The sequence below is a fragment of the Mauremys mutica genome, chromosome 1 (genome assembly GCF_020497125.1).
Source record: "Mauremys mutica isolate MM-2020 ecotype Southern chromosome 1, ASM2049712v1, whole genome shotgun sequence".
NCBI classification, from domain to species: domain Eukaryota; kingdom Metazoa; phylum Chordata; order Testudines; family Geoemydidae; genus Mauremys; species Mauremys mutica.
The window spans coordinates 209,117,313-209,131,842 of record NC_059072.1 but is presented as its reverse complement, the minus strand read 5'-3'; the positions used below and the strand labels follow the sequence as shown (position 1 = coordinate 209,131,842).

The following is a 14,530-nucleotide window of genomic DNA, read 5'->3' as shown; positions in this document are numbered from 1 at the left end:
GAAGTGCAGGAACCAAAAGACAGCAAGAAAAATCAAACTATAGGAACAGATATTCTTTTCTAGGCCGAAAAATTGGTTATTCACACTGTCCCTTTTCCTCTTACAGCTTTTCTGTGGGCATATATGTAACCCCCAAGGAGATTACATAGATTCCTGGAGCTCTGTCTGCTGGCAGCTCAGGGAGGAGGAGCCAAGGCAAACTCAGAGTCTGCCCAGCAACCAATAGGGAGTGGAGATGCCCCTCCCAGGGAGTTGAGGAGAGGGGAGAAGCCATTTTGAGGAGAGGCTGGAGCCAGCCAGGGCAAGGGCCGGACTGGCTGTGAGGGGGGGCTGGTGAGTCCCAGGCCTGCAAGCAGGGTTCCCCCTGAGAACTGGCCTCTAGGGACCTGACCGCAGATCCCTCAGCTGGGTTTTCCTTCCCCACGGATGATTCCCAATTGTTACGCTTGCTGAGAAATTTCCCCAGCCAGGCTGGGTTCGCCTCCAGCTCCCCTGGTGAGACCAGTCCCCACATGGTCAGCGCTGCTAGTCCAGGGCTGCTGCCTGCTGAGTGCGTGACTGCAGGCTAGGCGAGGAGGCGACAGTTTGGACATGAGGGTAGTTGTATAACCTACACATTGAGCCCTGCGCCCCTTTGTGGTGAGGGGAAATCCTGGGACCGACGCAGCCTGATTCCTGCCTGAGGAGGATCCCTGACCGCAGACAGCAGCCAACCTGCAGTGACTGAGGAGTCCAGCGTCATCCTCAACCCTGAAGATCATCGTGAGTGCCTTGTCTTTAGTTAGTCAGTCAGGGAATTTGTTTTGGGGACCCTCTACTCCCTGAACTGTGTCCTCAAGCCAGGGAGTGAGGGTTTGCGAATTTTATAACCTACCGCTTATTACATCTGTGGAGGGATTCACCACCTCCTCCCACTTGTGGGTCTTTTGGGCTGTACTGAACCCAGTCAGCCACACGGCTAAACCACTGCAGAGAATTGTATAGGTCATCAAGGGCCCCAGCAAGGTACGCCTACCAACAGGACACTAGTTTTACATTTGTTACATCCAGACACGGGTATTTTAAGTGTGGGCACCGGTGACCCTAAAAATAGTGTTTCCACTGTTATGTTGTATTTGTTGCCTGTTTAATATAATTGTTGTGTTGAATATATGTTTATGTGTTGTGTTATTTCTTGGAAGTCTCCAACTATCTGGCAAATAAGTGGGGATTCCTCTGTAGTTAGAATTTTCCGCCCAAGCTGCCCTGGTGACCCTGCCAGGAAGGAGCGAGGGGGGTGGAGGCACCGCCAAATAATTTCATAACAAAAAAGAAAACAAGATTCACCCTGCTGAGTGGGTGGCGGGATCCAAAAGAACCCAGACCTGTCCATCAGAACCTGTAAGCGGATTGCCATTAAAGGAGGTAATCAGGTGGAGAGGGGCGCTACATATATATTCAATATTTTCCCCTCATTCATCCACCAGAGAGCACTCTTCATCCCCTTGCATTCTCTTTTAGGAGGCTGTCTCTTTTTTCATTATGAAAGGTGTGGTCTGGTTTGGTGGTTGGATTGAATGTTGCCCACTCAAGCCATGGCTAAGAGCCAACCCTTCTGGGCAGTTCTGTAGTTGTCTTTTCCCATTTTCTAAAACATGATAGACTGCACATTGAGTTCTCAATGGAAGCAGTCACTGGGTGTGGTTGTTTTCGTCTAACTCTCCTGCTCCCTGAAATTCATCTTAGTTAGTTTGTTTTTTACTTGGGGATTGCTACAGAGATCCCATCAGTTCTGAATTAGTCACTGAGGGGATAAAAATAGCAAAAATTACCAGTTAATCGAATTCATGCATCTAAGTGAACAAGTTCAAAATCATGCAGTGTTGCCAACTCTCCTGATTTTATCATCAATTTTATGTTAGTCTTAAGGCCCTCGTTTCCAGATTCATATGATTGAAAGAATCTCAGCGCGCTCTCTCTCTCTCTCTCTCTCCCAGTTTCTAGAACTCCTCGTTACGGGCAATAGCTTGCAAACAGGATCCAAGTGCATCCAGAATGCAAATATAAAAAGCATCTACAGTTTATTATTCATAAAAATCTCATGATATTTTGGGCCTGACCTAGGATTTTATAACTCCTGGGGGTTGAGAATTCTGAGAATATCCCATTCTGCAAAGAACTAATTAAAGATGCAAATATTTTGAAATAAGTGGTTTTGATGTATGGGTTAGGTTTTCCTTAAATTTAAATGGCTCTTGTTTTGTTTCCCATGATGTTTGTGACCTTGAGGGGAAAGGCTTATAGCCTGTATGACTATTATTGCTTCCGTTACGGGGAAAAATAGAATTACTTTCGACAGATATACTAGTTGCACAAGTATGGAAGGTTAAACTGGTGACAAGAGCAGGATATGGTGAAAGGAAACTTTAGAAGGCTGTCAAACTTTTATTCTTGCTTGTCCAAATAGAGAAGGAAGAACAATCTATCATTTCTGAATTAGTCATTCAGTGAGAGATACAGAAATCTAATTTACAGGTTAAAAATGTAAATTTTTATGAGTAATTTTAAGCACTTCTTTGCATGCAAATAACTCAAAAACCGATTCAGTTCTAGGAGAACCAAATGTGGCATGTGTTTTAGTACTAAATGAGTGCCGGTTGCTTTTCCGAATTTGGGAGGAGAAAAAACTTTCATTTGAGATGTGTAAAGTTTACTTGCAAATGATGATGTCACCATGTGCATCACTCCATGTTAGTAATATTCAGACAATGTACTTACACTCAATCCTGATGTCTTAAAAATGCACCCGTCCTAAAGCAAGGGAGTTTGTCTTTATAACAGGAGGCTAATGTTGTTTGGCTGCAATTCATTCCCTGCAGGGCATGTGACATCCTAAACCCCCAACAATAGGAATCCTCAATGCTTAGCTGTCGTAACCTCTGTGCCCTCAGTCTGGGAGAGCTGGGATGCTGCCATCTGGATGAGCGACTAAACCAGTACTTTGGAAAGAATCAAAGGCTCTATCCATGCTACCTTTGTGGAGCTGAAATCACTAGAGTTCACAACCTACTCAAATGTCCAATCTTGTCCCTAAGAGACAATTGGAGTAAATTGGAGCCCAGCCCCGAAGCAAGAGGAAAACCAAGGTCAAGGTAGGCCTATTACTTTCCTCCCTCCCCCCCTCATTGAGTAACAGAAAACATGGAAATGGCAGAAGTGCTAAATGACTTTTTTTGTTTCACTTTTCACCAAAAAGGTTAGTAGTGGATGTCTAACATAGTGAATGCCGGTGAAAATGAGGTAGGATCAGAAGCTAAAATAGGGAAAAAACAAGTTAAAAATTAGACAAGGTAGATATCTTCAGGTCACCAGGGGCTGATGAAATGCATCCTATAATACTCAAGCATTGTAAACAAGATACAAAAAGTAGTTTTTACACTCTATTCCACACTGGAGTATTGTGTCCAGTTCTGGGAGCCACATTTCAGGAAAGATGTGGACAAACTGGAGAAAGTCCAGAGAGAGCAACAAAAAATGATTAAAGGTCTAGAAAACATGACCTATGAGAGAAGATTGAAAAAAATTGGTTTGTTTAGTCTGGAGAAGAGAAGACTGAGAGGGGACATAACATTTTTCAAGTACATAAAAGGCTGTTACAAGGAGGAGGGAGAAAAATTGTTCTCTTTAACATCTGAGGATAGGACAAGAAGCAGTGGGCTTAAATTGTGGCAAGGGTGATTTTGGTTGGACATTAGGAAAAACTTCCTAACTGTCAGGGTGGTTAAGCACTGGAATAAATTGCCTAGGGAGGTTGTGGAATCTCTGTCATTGGAGATTTTCAAGAGCAAGTTAGACAAACACCGGTCAGGGATGGTCTAGATGATACTGCCATGTGTGCAGGAGACTAGACTAGAAGTCCTCTTGAGGTCCCTTCCAGTCCTACAATAATGCAAAGGGCTTTGAGATATGCTATGTAAGAACCCAGGATACACAGAATACTTGGCAAGGGGGATTTTTCAGAGCCAGCTGATATCATCAAGGACCACATTTTATGAGCACAGTAATATTTATAGCAGCAAAGAGTCCTGTGGCACCTTATAGACTCAGGGCTTGGCTACACTTACAAATTTGCAGCGCTGCAGCAGGGTGTGAAAACACACCCTCTGCAGCGCTGCAAATTGCGGCGCTACAAAGCGCCAGTGTAGTCAGAGCCCCAGCGCTGGGAGAGTACGGACAGCGCTGGGAGAGTTTTCTCCCAGCGCTGGTGCTTTGACTACACTTAGCGCTTCAAAGCGCTGCCGCGGCAGCGCTTTGAAGTGTAAGTGTAGCCAAAGCCTAACAGACGTATTGGAGCATGAGCTTTCGTGGGTGAATACCCACTTCATCGGATGCATGTAGTGGAAATTTCCAGGGGCAGGTATATATATATATATGCAAGCAAGAAGCAGGCTAGAGATAATGAGGTTAGTTCAATCAGGGAGGATGAGGCCCTCTTCTAGCAGCTGAGGTGTGAAAACCAAGGGAGGAGAAACTGGTTTTGTAGTTGGCAAGCCATTCACAGTCTTTGTTTAATGCCACAGGACTCTTTGCTGCTTTTACAGATCCAGACTAACACGGCTACCCCTCTGATAGTAATATTTATATAACCTCTGGCACATAAGCCAACCTCAGAAGTCAATCCTAATCCCTAAATGTTGGCTATGTTTGAACAGAAAAATTAACATGAAGAGTGGGAGCAGTACAATTAAGCAGGATTTCAGCTTTCTCTAATTGAAAAATAAACTTGCATATCTATGTGATGGGAATATTGCATGGTTCATAATAGAAATTATCAGGCTTGTTTTACTTTGTGTATTATTGTATATCTTCAATACTGAAAGGTAGAGATTCCAAAAATATTTGCATGTATGTTGCACATTTTAAAAACTGTATAAACAGAGGAAAGTCATTCAAAATACTAATACTGTTTTATTCTACTTCTCTTCCTTTTCCTCTCTCCTTCCCATCCAGGGACTGACAGTCAGAGAGACACAGGCATCGACTTTCCATTATGCTGGGGGTGCTCGACCCCAGGCCCTGCCCCAACTCCACCCTTTCCCTCAAGGCCACACCCTGACCCACCTTTTTCCACCCTGCTCTTTCCCGCCCCGTTCCATCCCCTCCCCTGAGCATGCCGCATCCTCGTTCCTCCCCACCAGCCTCCTGCACACCACAAAACAGCTGATTGCGGCATGCAGGAGGAATGGGGAGGGAGGGGGAGGTGCTGATTGGTGGGGCCCGGGGAAGGTGAGGTGCTGACAGGGGGACTGCCAGTGGGTGCTAAGCACCCACCATTTTTTCCTTGTGAAAAACAGAGTTGGTACCTATGCAGAGAGAGATCATATTTCCACTTCTGGAAACCATTTTACACTGGTAATTGTTGGTCCAACAGAAAACAAATCCATTGCATTACTTAATGGAAGTGTGTCGTCTTTAACACAATAAATGAATAAGTTAAAGTACAATATGCTATAACATGCTCCGTTCAAAGACCCACTTGAACAAATGCTGTTAGCATATGCTGTGCATTCAACAAAAGAATGGTCTATAAAAGACCGTTGTACATTAGTGGTTGGGACAATGCTCTGGTAGCTATCTTTATCTTAAAGAGTTGGTGGGTGGGTAAATGGGTAATTAGCTTAGCGTTAAGAACATCATTGAAAGAACCCACAAGAGAAGAGGCAGTTCTTGATTTAGCCCTAAGTGGAACACAGGATCTGGTCCAAGAGAAAACTATAGCTGAACCACTCAGTAGTAGTGACAATAATTTAATTGCAGCAAAGAGTCTTGTGGCACCTTATAGACTAACAGAAGTTTTGGAGCATGAGCTTTCGTGGGTGAATACCCACTTCGTTGGATGCAATTTAATTAAATTTAACATCCTTGTAGGGAGGATAATACACACTCACACTCACTCACAGTAACATTTAATTTAAAAAGGGGAACTTCCCAAAACTGAGGACACTTGTTAGATGCAAATTAAAGGAGCTGTCACAAGGGTTAAATGCCTGCATGCAATATGAAGACTATTTAAAAACAGCATAATGGAGACTAAGGCTAAATATATACCTCTGTGAAGCTCTGTACCTTGGGGGTGGAGGGACAACACCCTTCACCCCCATGTTCATCCTTATAATATGATTGTGTGGTAGCCAATGCAAAGTTGATCGTGTTGGGTGTCTTCGGAAGGCTCATGATGCACTGAGCATTGTTGTTACAGTAATTGTTATAGTAATTATGTTATAGGTTGTAATTTCATGTATATAGTTATGAGGCTGAAAATGTGTCCTCATAGCCTAAAACAAGCCCAGGCAAAACCTCTGCAAAAGCAGAGAAGCAGTTCACACCTCATCAGGGCATGTATGGGACAAACCCAGCCCAGCCTCACAGGCACAAAGGACACTGGCCTAGGCAGCAACAAAGGATCTGTTGGACTCTTGAGTGAGTCACCCACCACCCCCTCCCCTGGTCCTTTGGTCAGTTTGGTACTGTGATGAGGTAATGCTCACCTGACTTTGAAGGTGGGGGGGAGGGTAAAGCCAAGAGTGAAGAAAGAACCTGATAAAAGGGAGAGACATTTGCCATGCTCTCCCTCTCTTCCACCTCCATCATCCTACACACACCACGACCAAGCAACTGAAGCGCTGATCAAAGGGGAGAGCTTTGCTGAAGGGAGCGCAACCAGCCAGCCTGTGGTGAGAAGCATCTAAGTTTGTAAGGACATTGAAAGTGTTAAGATCAGCTTAGAATGTGTTTTGCTTTTATTTCATTTGACCAAATCTGACCTGTTATGCTTTGACTTATAATCACTTAAAATCTATCTTTTGTAGTTAATAAATGTGTTTATTTATTCTACCTGAAGCAGTGCATTTGGCTTGAAGCATGTCAGAGACTCCCCTTGGGATAACAAACCTGATATTTATCAATTTCTTTGTTAAATTGACAAACTTAGGGTATGGCTACACTGGCGAGTTGCAGCGCTGGAAAGCCTCCACCAGCGCTGCAATTAGTAAGTGGCCACACCTGCAGGGCACTTCCAGCGCTGCAACTCCCTGGCTGCAGCGCTGGCCGTACACCTCACTCAGCATGGGGAATAAGGATTCCAGCGCTGGTGCTGCAGCGCTGGTCATCAAGTGTGGCCACACACTTATATAAGCTTGCAGCGTCCAGCAGGCATAACTGGACACTGCAAGACGGAGGTTCCTAGGGTTGTGTCTGGGACCGGTGATATTGGCTAGTGTCATTCGGTTGCACAATTCAAACAGTTTACATGCCAGAGGCTGTGCATGGACAGCCCTGGAGTGGGGGTTCTCACAGCAGAGCAGGGTAAGCCTGGCTCCCAGAGTCAAGAATTGCAGTGACTATTAGATCACTGGTCCAGATAACACCAGGGGAACGTCACACCCCCCAAATCAGAAAAGACAGTAAGAGGACCAGAAGAATGTCATCATGACTAAACATCAGAATAATGGAGGCCATTGGGGGAAAAAAGACATCCTTCCAAAATTTGGAAGTCAAATCCTAGTGAGAATAATAGGAAGGTGTGCAGACCTTTTACACTTCACCTGTAAAAAAACAAAAAGCAGGCCAAGAAAGAATTTGAGAAGGCACTAGTTAAAGACAACAAAAAATAGTAAGAATTTTCTTAAAGTACATCAGAAGCAGCAAGCCTGCCAAACAGGTAGTGGGGCCGGCTGCTAGATGACTATGATGTTAAAGAAACACTCAAGGAAGACAAGGCTATTGCAGAAAAGCTAAATGAATTCTTTGCATTGGTCTTTACTACAGAGGATGTGGGGGAGATCCCCTCATCTGAGCCATACTTTTTAGGTGGCAAATCTGCAGAACTGTCCCAGATTGAGGTGTCAATAGAGATGGTTTTGGAAAAAATTGATAAATAGTAATAAGTGACCAGGACCAGCTGGTATTCACCCAAGAGTTATGAAGGAACTCAAATATGAAACTGCAGAATTACTAACTGTGGTATGCAACCTATTGCTGAAACAAGCCACTCTAGCAGATGACTGGAAGGGAGCTAATGTAACAACAATTTTTTAAAAGGGCATCAGATGAGATCACAGCAAGTACAGACTGGTGAGCCTACCTTGTGTACCTGGCAAATTGGTAGAAACTATAGCAAAGAGCAGAATTATCAGAAACACACATAAACATGATTTGTTGGGAAGAGTCAACAAGGGTTTTGTAAAGGGAAGTCATGCCTTGTCAATCTATTGGAATTCTCTGTGGATGTCAATAAGGGTGATCCAGTCAATATAGTGTACTTGGATTTTTAAAAAGCTTTTGACAAGGTCCCTCACGAAAGGCTCTTAAGGAAACTAAGTAGTAATGGGGTAACAGAGAAAGTTCTCTCCTGAATCAGTAACTGGTTAAAAACAGGAAACAAATGGTTGGAATAAATGGTCAGTTTTCACAATGGAGAGAAGTAAACAGGATATATACTGGGAACTGTACAGTTCAATTATCTGGGAAAGGGCATAAATAGTGAAGTGGCAAAGTTTGCAGATGATACAAAATTATTCAAGATAGTTAAGTCTAAATCTGACTGCGAAGAGTTAAAAGGGATCTCATAAAACTGGGTGACTGGGCAACAAAATGGCAATTGGAATTCAACATTGATAAGTGCAAAGTAATGCACATTGGAAGAAATAATCCCAATTTTACACATACAGTGATGGGTTCTAAATGAGCTGTTCCACTCAAGAAAGAGATCTTGGAATCGCTGTGTATAGTTCTTTGAAAACTTTGGCTCAGTGCTCAGCAGCAATCAAAAAGGCTAACAGAATGTTATGAACTATTAGAAAAGGGATAGAAAATAAAACAGAAAATATTATAATGCCATTGTTCAGTTTACAAAAAGAGACAACTAAGGGTACATATGATAGAGGTCTATAAAATCATGAATAGCGAGGAAAAATGCATACAGAAGTGTTTTTACCCTTTCCCACGATATGAAATTCAGGGGTCATCTGATAAAATTAAGAGGCAGCCAGTTTAATATGAAAAAAAAGAAGTACTTTTTCACACAGTGCATGCTTAATCTGTGGAACTCATTGTCATGGGATGTCCAAAAGTGCCCCGGGTTCAAAAAAGAACTACATATAGTCAAGGAAGATGGATCCATCAATGGCTATTAGCCAAGATGATCAGGGATGCAACTACATGCTCAGAGTGACCCTAAATGTCTGACTGCCAGAAGCTGGGTGAGGAGGGGTCACTTCAACTATATGCTCCCCCGAAAGCTCCAGTAGCGGCCACTGTCAGAGAAAGGCTAGTTGGTTTAGCTGGACCATTGGTCTGACCCAGGATGGCTGATCTTATGTAACTGATCGAGTGAAATTTGGAAGAACAAGAAGGATTTAGGAGAGAAGTGAAGGAAAACAATTATTTAGGGTGGATGAAAAAAGGGGAATAACACTTGCTAAAGGTTCGTATATCCAAGTGCTGTCCCAGAGAGACATGAGCTTATTGGAATATGCCATTAAAGAAGCTATTCCAGGAAAGCTATATTTGTATTGGTAGACTCTGTTGCCACAAAGCCGACTTTTAAACAAAAAACTGGGACAAAGGACAGTGAGGAAGTCTCCAGTAGAGCTAAAACTCAGGATTTCCTGCTTCATGGGAAATCTCAGTATTTCACGATTTGGCTCCATTCTGAGTCAGAACTAAATCACATTTTTCAAAATTTCGCACAAACTGGAAATCCTGAAAAAAAAAAAAATTCACTTCAGAAACACTGACACATGCTGCAGATCCTGGAAGCTGTCCCAGGCCCTTCTGGCAGGGAGCCTGGAAGCCCTGGGAGCACTGCTGCTGAGCCAGAGCTCCCAGGGCTTTTGGACTCCCAGCTCTGCAGCAGACTGCTTCAGGGTCTCAGATCCTGGAAGTCCAGGGTCCTCTGCCTGGGGGCAGTCCACAGAAGGTTGCAAAATGTAGGTGCCTGTGTATAAAGGAAGCATTCTGAAGGAATGCTAAGTTACCGCAAAAGTTGTTGCATTTATTAGCCCGATCTGGAGACAACAGCTGCTGCTTATAGGACAAAGCACATTTAAAGTTATGTCAGGAACAGTGTGTAAGACCAGCACAAACTTGCTGTCAGAAATAACTCCGCTTTGAGGAAAAAGTCACTCAAGAGCAAACTTTTAGGAGGGGTTAGGTTTAAAATAATTGCCATTTATAAATGAATTTCACAACCTTTTGGAGCCTGGCTTACTAATGCTTCAAGGCCTGATTGAATCAGTTTCTAAAGGGTGGGCAGTGATTCCCTGGTCTGACTGCCAAAAAAAAAAAAAAATTGGCAGTGTCAAAAGAACAAAGAAACACTCTTTAGAGATTCAGTTTAGGACAGTGATTGCTCTGAAAGCCATAAACTAATTTGGTGGCTGGCACATCACAGCCCTACTCTTATGTGAGTCCAATCTTCCTAAGTCACCACACTCAAAGGAAAACTTATTGGGAACAAAGCTCTACTTCCTTAAAAAAAACAAAACATAGAATATTAGGGTTGGAAAGGACCTCAGGATGTCATCTACTCCAACCCTTTGCTCAAAGCAAGACTCATCCCCTGGTAGATTGTTACTCTAGTTCCCTAAGTGGCCCCCTCAAGGATTGAACTCACAACCTTGGGTACTGCTTTTTTACATTTCTCATATTGAGGCGAACCAAGAAAAGCTTTTATGAGCCTGAACCAAAATCCACTGAAGTCAATGGAAAGACTCCTATTTACTTTAATGGACTTGGATCAGGCCCGTAAGAACAGATGCTGTATGTCTAAAAGCTTCTCTTAGCTTAAAGTTGTTCTTGTGCATCTGGCAATGCAGGACTATTGCAGTTTTCATTTCTGTGTATCATATTTTAGGATACAATGTTAGCAGGGCTGGTATCTGGGGACCTGATCCTCCTCCCGCTGAGGCAAATGGAAAAGCTCCCAACTGTGTCAGTGGATGCAGGATTTGGACCTGAAATAAGATGCTGCTCCTGGTTTGAAAGTAGGGCAAGGGATTGCCAAGGAAGAAAGAGATTTTGCAAGTGTTATGGTGCTGCTGGCCACAGGCTCAGGCTGTGTTATACCATGGCACCAAGTGATTTCTCAAAGAACTTGCCACAGTTCTATGGCTTGGAAATTCTCTGGCTGAGCTCACATGACCTAGCCAAGATCTTTCGCCCACCTCTTCCTTGACATTTTGTAGCCTTCCTTACTCTGTTGAATTGCATTAAACCCTTACTTCTATTGCTAATTGAAAATCAGTTTACTACTGATCCTAGAGTTACCTTCACTGGCAACAATTAATTTTTTTCTGATAAAACTACATACAAGATTTTGTTCCTCTTTTTAAATGCATTGTTCCTTGAATACAGGATGGCAAGGCAGTTCCCTCTTCACTGGAGAAATTCTCGCTACTGACGGTAGGGGGCAGACATATTTAATTTGTTTAATTATCAAGTAAAATCACAGACTGAAAATTTTTTAGATAGAAAGGGGTTAAAGAAAAACTGTTGAAAACAGATTGCTAATCAGCCTTCTGGGTCTAGGCGAACAGTACTTTCTCCTTACTGGAACCCAGCCATGGTGTAGAAATAGACTGAAGTCATAGAAGAGGGCTGCACAATTGCTTTTACTATATATTAAAACATTTCTGCTGTGATAATATCTGGGCTTACAGCTAAATTTGCCTTCAGATTATTTAAAAATGTTTCCACTTCTTAAGAGTGAATGGTGCACTTACTATTTTGTGTCAGGAGTGATAATGGGAAAGCGAATTCATGGATCTGATTTTCACAAGATCAGGCATGTAACTGAACATGCAAAAATGGGAGTATATTTGCATGTCTAATTTATGCCTATAATACCTTGTTTTAATCTACAGTCATAGTAATCTACATACACAATTGACGCTTGGAGCAGCTCACAAGCTGGGGGGTGGCAGCTTTGCAAATGCCAGCTGGTGAAAACATAGGCACATACGGGCTTAGGTGGCAGCTGGGTTTTGAGACCATCAGTGGTGCCTAAGTCAAGTGGATGTAGACACTTACTTATCTTTGGCCCTAACTCTATAATAATACTCCCCCGCCGCGCAGGGGTGTTACGAGGGCAGTTAATCCTCTATCAACACAACTGCGAAGGTACAAATGCCTTGAGTTAAACCATAATTTCTAGGGAAAAGAGATTTTTCAATGCAAACATGAGGATTTAACTAAATGGAGATTTACTTGAAGCCAGCTGGTGTCTGCCTTCAACAGAGTTGCAAGTGAAATACAAGTATTTTGACTGTTTTGAAAATTGTACTGGGATTGTATTGGGGAGAAAGTGAAAAATACACTTTAGTTGAATCAGATCTGAGGGCTTTTCTGTCTTAAAAAAAAAAGGATTCTTAGAAAGAGGACTATGTTAATGCAAACATAGGTGCCTTTTAGTTTGCACCAGCAGCGTACCCACAGGGCACTTAGATGGCAAGTCTTTGGTGTGCTCTGCCATTCACACCTGTGTAGTCTGCACTACGGTGCAGTGTAGACACTGCCTTACATGCCAATTGCCATCTCTCAACCCAGCAAAGATTAAAAATCGTGCTATGCAATTGGGAGTTAGAGAAATGAAGACATAAAAGAAAGGGGAGCTTTCGGCTCTTTAATGCTATCTATTGCTTCTTTCCATCCCATATAACATCAAATTAATTGGCAATCATAATAGTAACATCATGGTAGCAAACCGATCAGATAATTCAATTCAGATAAGATCATTTTTATGGCATTAATATAGCCCCACAAGGACAGTCTTAAATGTTTCCATCCATCTCATATAATTTGTATAGTCTTTATCAGCAGGATCTGTGTTATCTGCCAGTATACGACTCCACCTAGTTGTGACCAAGATGGCTTAGTATTTAATTTCTCTTTATGGCTGCCATGGAAAATTCCTCTAAGACCAAAATGCATTAATAAGATTTATTCATCTCTTAACTCGGGTCATTCAAGAAATGTTATAACACTTAAGTGAAGACTTCACATCATACCAAACACACCAATGTGATGTGTCTGAGTCAGATGTAAACCCTGCATGTGTTGTGCTGCCTTTCTCTGGTATCATGCTAGGAAGCCAGGGCTTCTATGAATCCTCCTTTCATCTCCATCCTGAAGCCTCTTCACTTTCTGTGAGAGCTGAGCTGTTTGCACATCACCCCACTCTTTCAGGAAGAGCTTTCTCTCAGCCGTTAGTATTTGTCACTGTATTTGCAGTCAGGGTAGCGGTAGGCAAAATGGGAATCACAAGATTGCAAAGATTTCAAGAGCTCTATCAACTTTCCAGCAGCATCATTGACTTCCTGGTCTGCTCTGAAGCTGTCTGCACAGAGCCTTAGGAACCTGTCTATTTTCTCCTGAACAGGTTGGAGGAATTTTCCCTGTAGGAGCTTAGGCAGAAGCTCTTGACACACCATGATGAGGCTCTGCTTCTCTGTGACTGAATTACAGGAGGGAAATGCAGACTGGCAGTCCGAAGCCAAACAGCTAAATATGTCTTTATACTCCTGTTGCCCATCAGTCATCTGGAGACCTAATAAAGGCAACAAAAACATTTGTTAGAAATGTACAAATCTTTTATAATAATACATGCTTGTAATTTTGGTAAGAAAACGTCATTTAAAATAGTGTATACCTATGTTAATAATAACCTCGGTTAATTTAGCACCTTTTGACCCAAAGCACTTTATAGGCTGTATGTATAGGGTCATTTTCCACACTTCTGAAATGCATATATGTCTCTGAAAGGTTGAGGTGAAAAGAACTCATTGCTACCCCGCAGTGTTTTATAGACGGGGGAGAAGAATAATGCATTCCATTAAAATAGCAGAGGAACTTGAGTACAACGTAAATACTGAGCTGAAACTTGAAATTCCTATAGAAATTGCCGCAAGTACTTAAGGCCTCAATTTTTCATTTCATCCCAAACCAGTAAGACTCAACAAGAGGTGATCTGATTGGAGCTGGACCAATAATGCGAAAGAGATAGAACTGAAGGTTTCACTAGAAGATTTTCACAAAATCAGTATAAATTTGTGACCACTTGAGAATTATTCAGATGACTGCAGAAGCTGAATGCATTTTTTTAAGTGTGGGGGAAAAAATGTGAAATGTGTTAAGTTTATTAGATGAATACTCTTTGCCCAGCTCTAGTTTTGATGGTGTCTAACTTCACAGTTTGCCTGGTGAAAGGCAGAGCTTGAACTGAAGACAAACTGACAGAAAGGGGTTTTCCTTTGTTAATAATTCTAAAGTCAATGGGATAAAATGGCCTGGAAGGATCTAAGGGATTTGGCCAAATATTTAAAACTGAGATAGGCCTGTGAAGTTTCTGTCTGTAAATTAATTTTTTTGTGACACCAGTTTTTAAAGAAAGAAGTGGAAGCTGTTGAATATTAGCATTCAAATATTTCTGTGTCGTCCACTGTCGCTAGATACAGATATTACCAGTGTGTAGCTGTGTAGTGCTACAAAAACT

The 14,530-nt window shown here is 42.4% G+C and overlaps 1 protein-coding gene and 1 long non-coding RNA gene across 2 annotated transcripts in view; one reads left to right on the top strand and one right to left on the bottom strand.

The window, feature by feature from the left end:
* The first annotated feature begins 493 nt into the window (after positions 1–493).
* On the top strand, positions 494–6,286 carry LOC123358523. Its single transcript, XR_006575745.1, has 3 exons — positions 494–762; positions 2,859–3,131; positions 4,990–6,286. It is a non-coding gene; the product is annotated as an uncharacterized LOC123358523 (long non-coding RNA).
* Positions 6,287–12,642: 6,356 nt separating this feature from the next.
* Positions 12,643–14,530, bottom strand: part of DIPK2B (divergent protein kinase domain 2B) — a 32,244-nt gene continuing 30,356 nt past the window's right edge. The window contains exon 5 of the mRNA XM_045009822.1: positions 12,643–13,585. Within this exon, the coding sequence (XP_044865757.1) occupies positions 13,245–13,585 (341 nt within the window). The 3' untranslated portion in view covers positions 12,643–13,244. The remainder of the gene's footprint in view (positions 13,586–14,530) is intronic.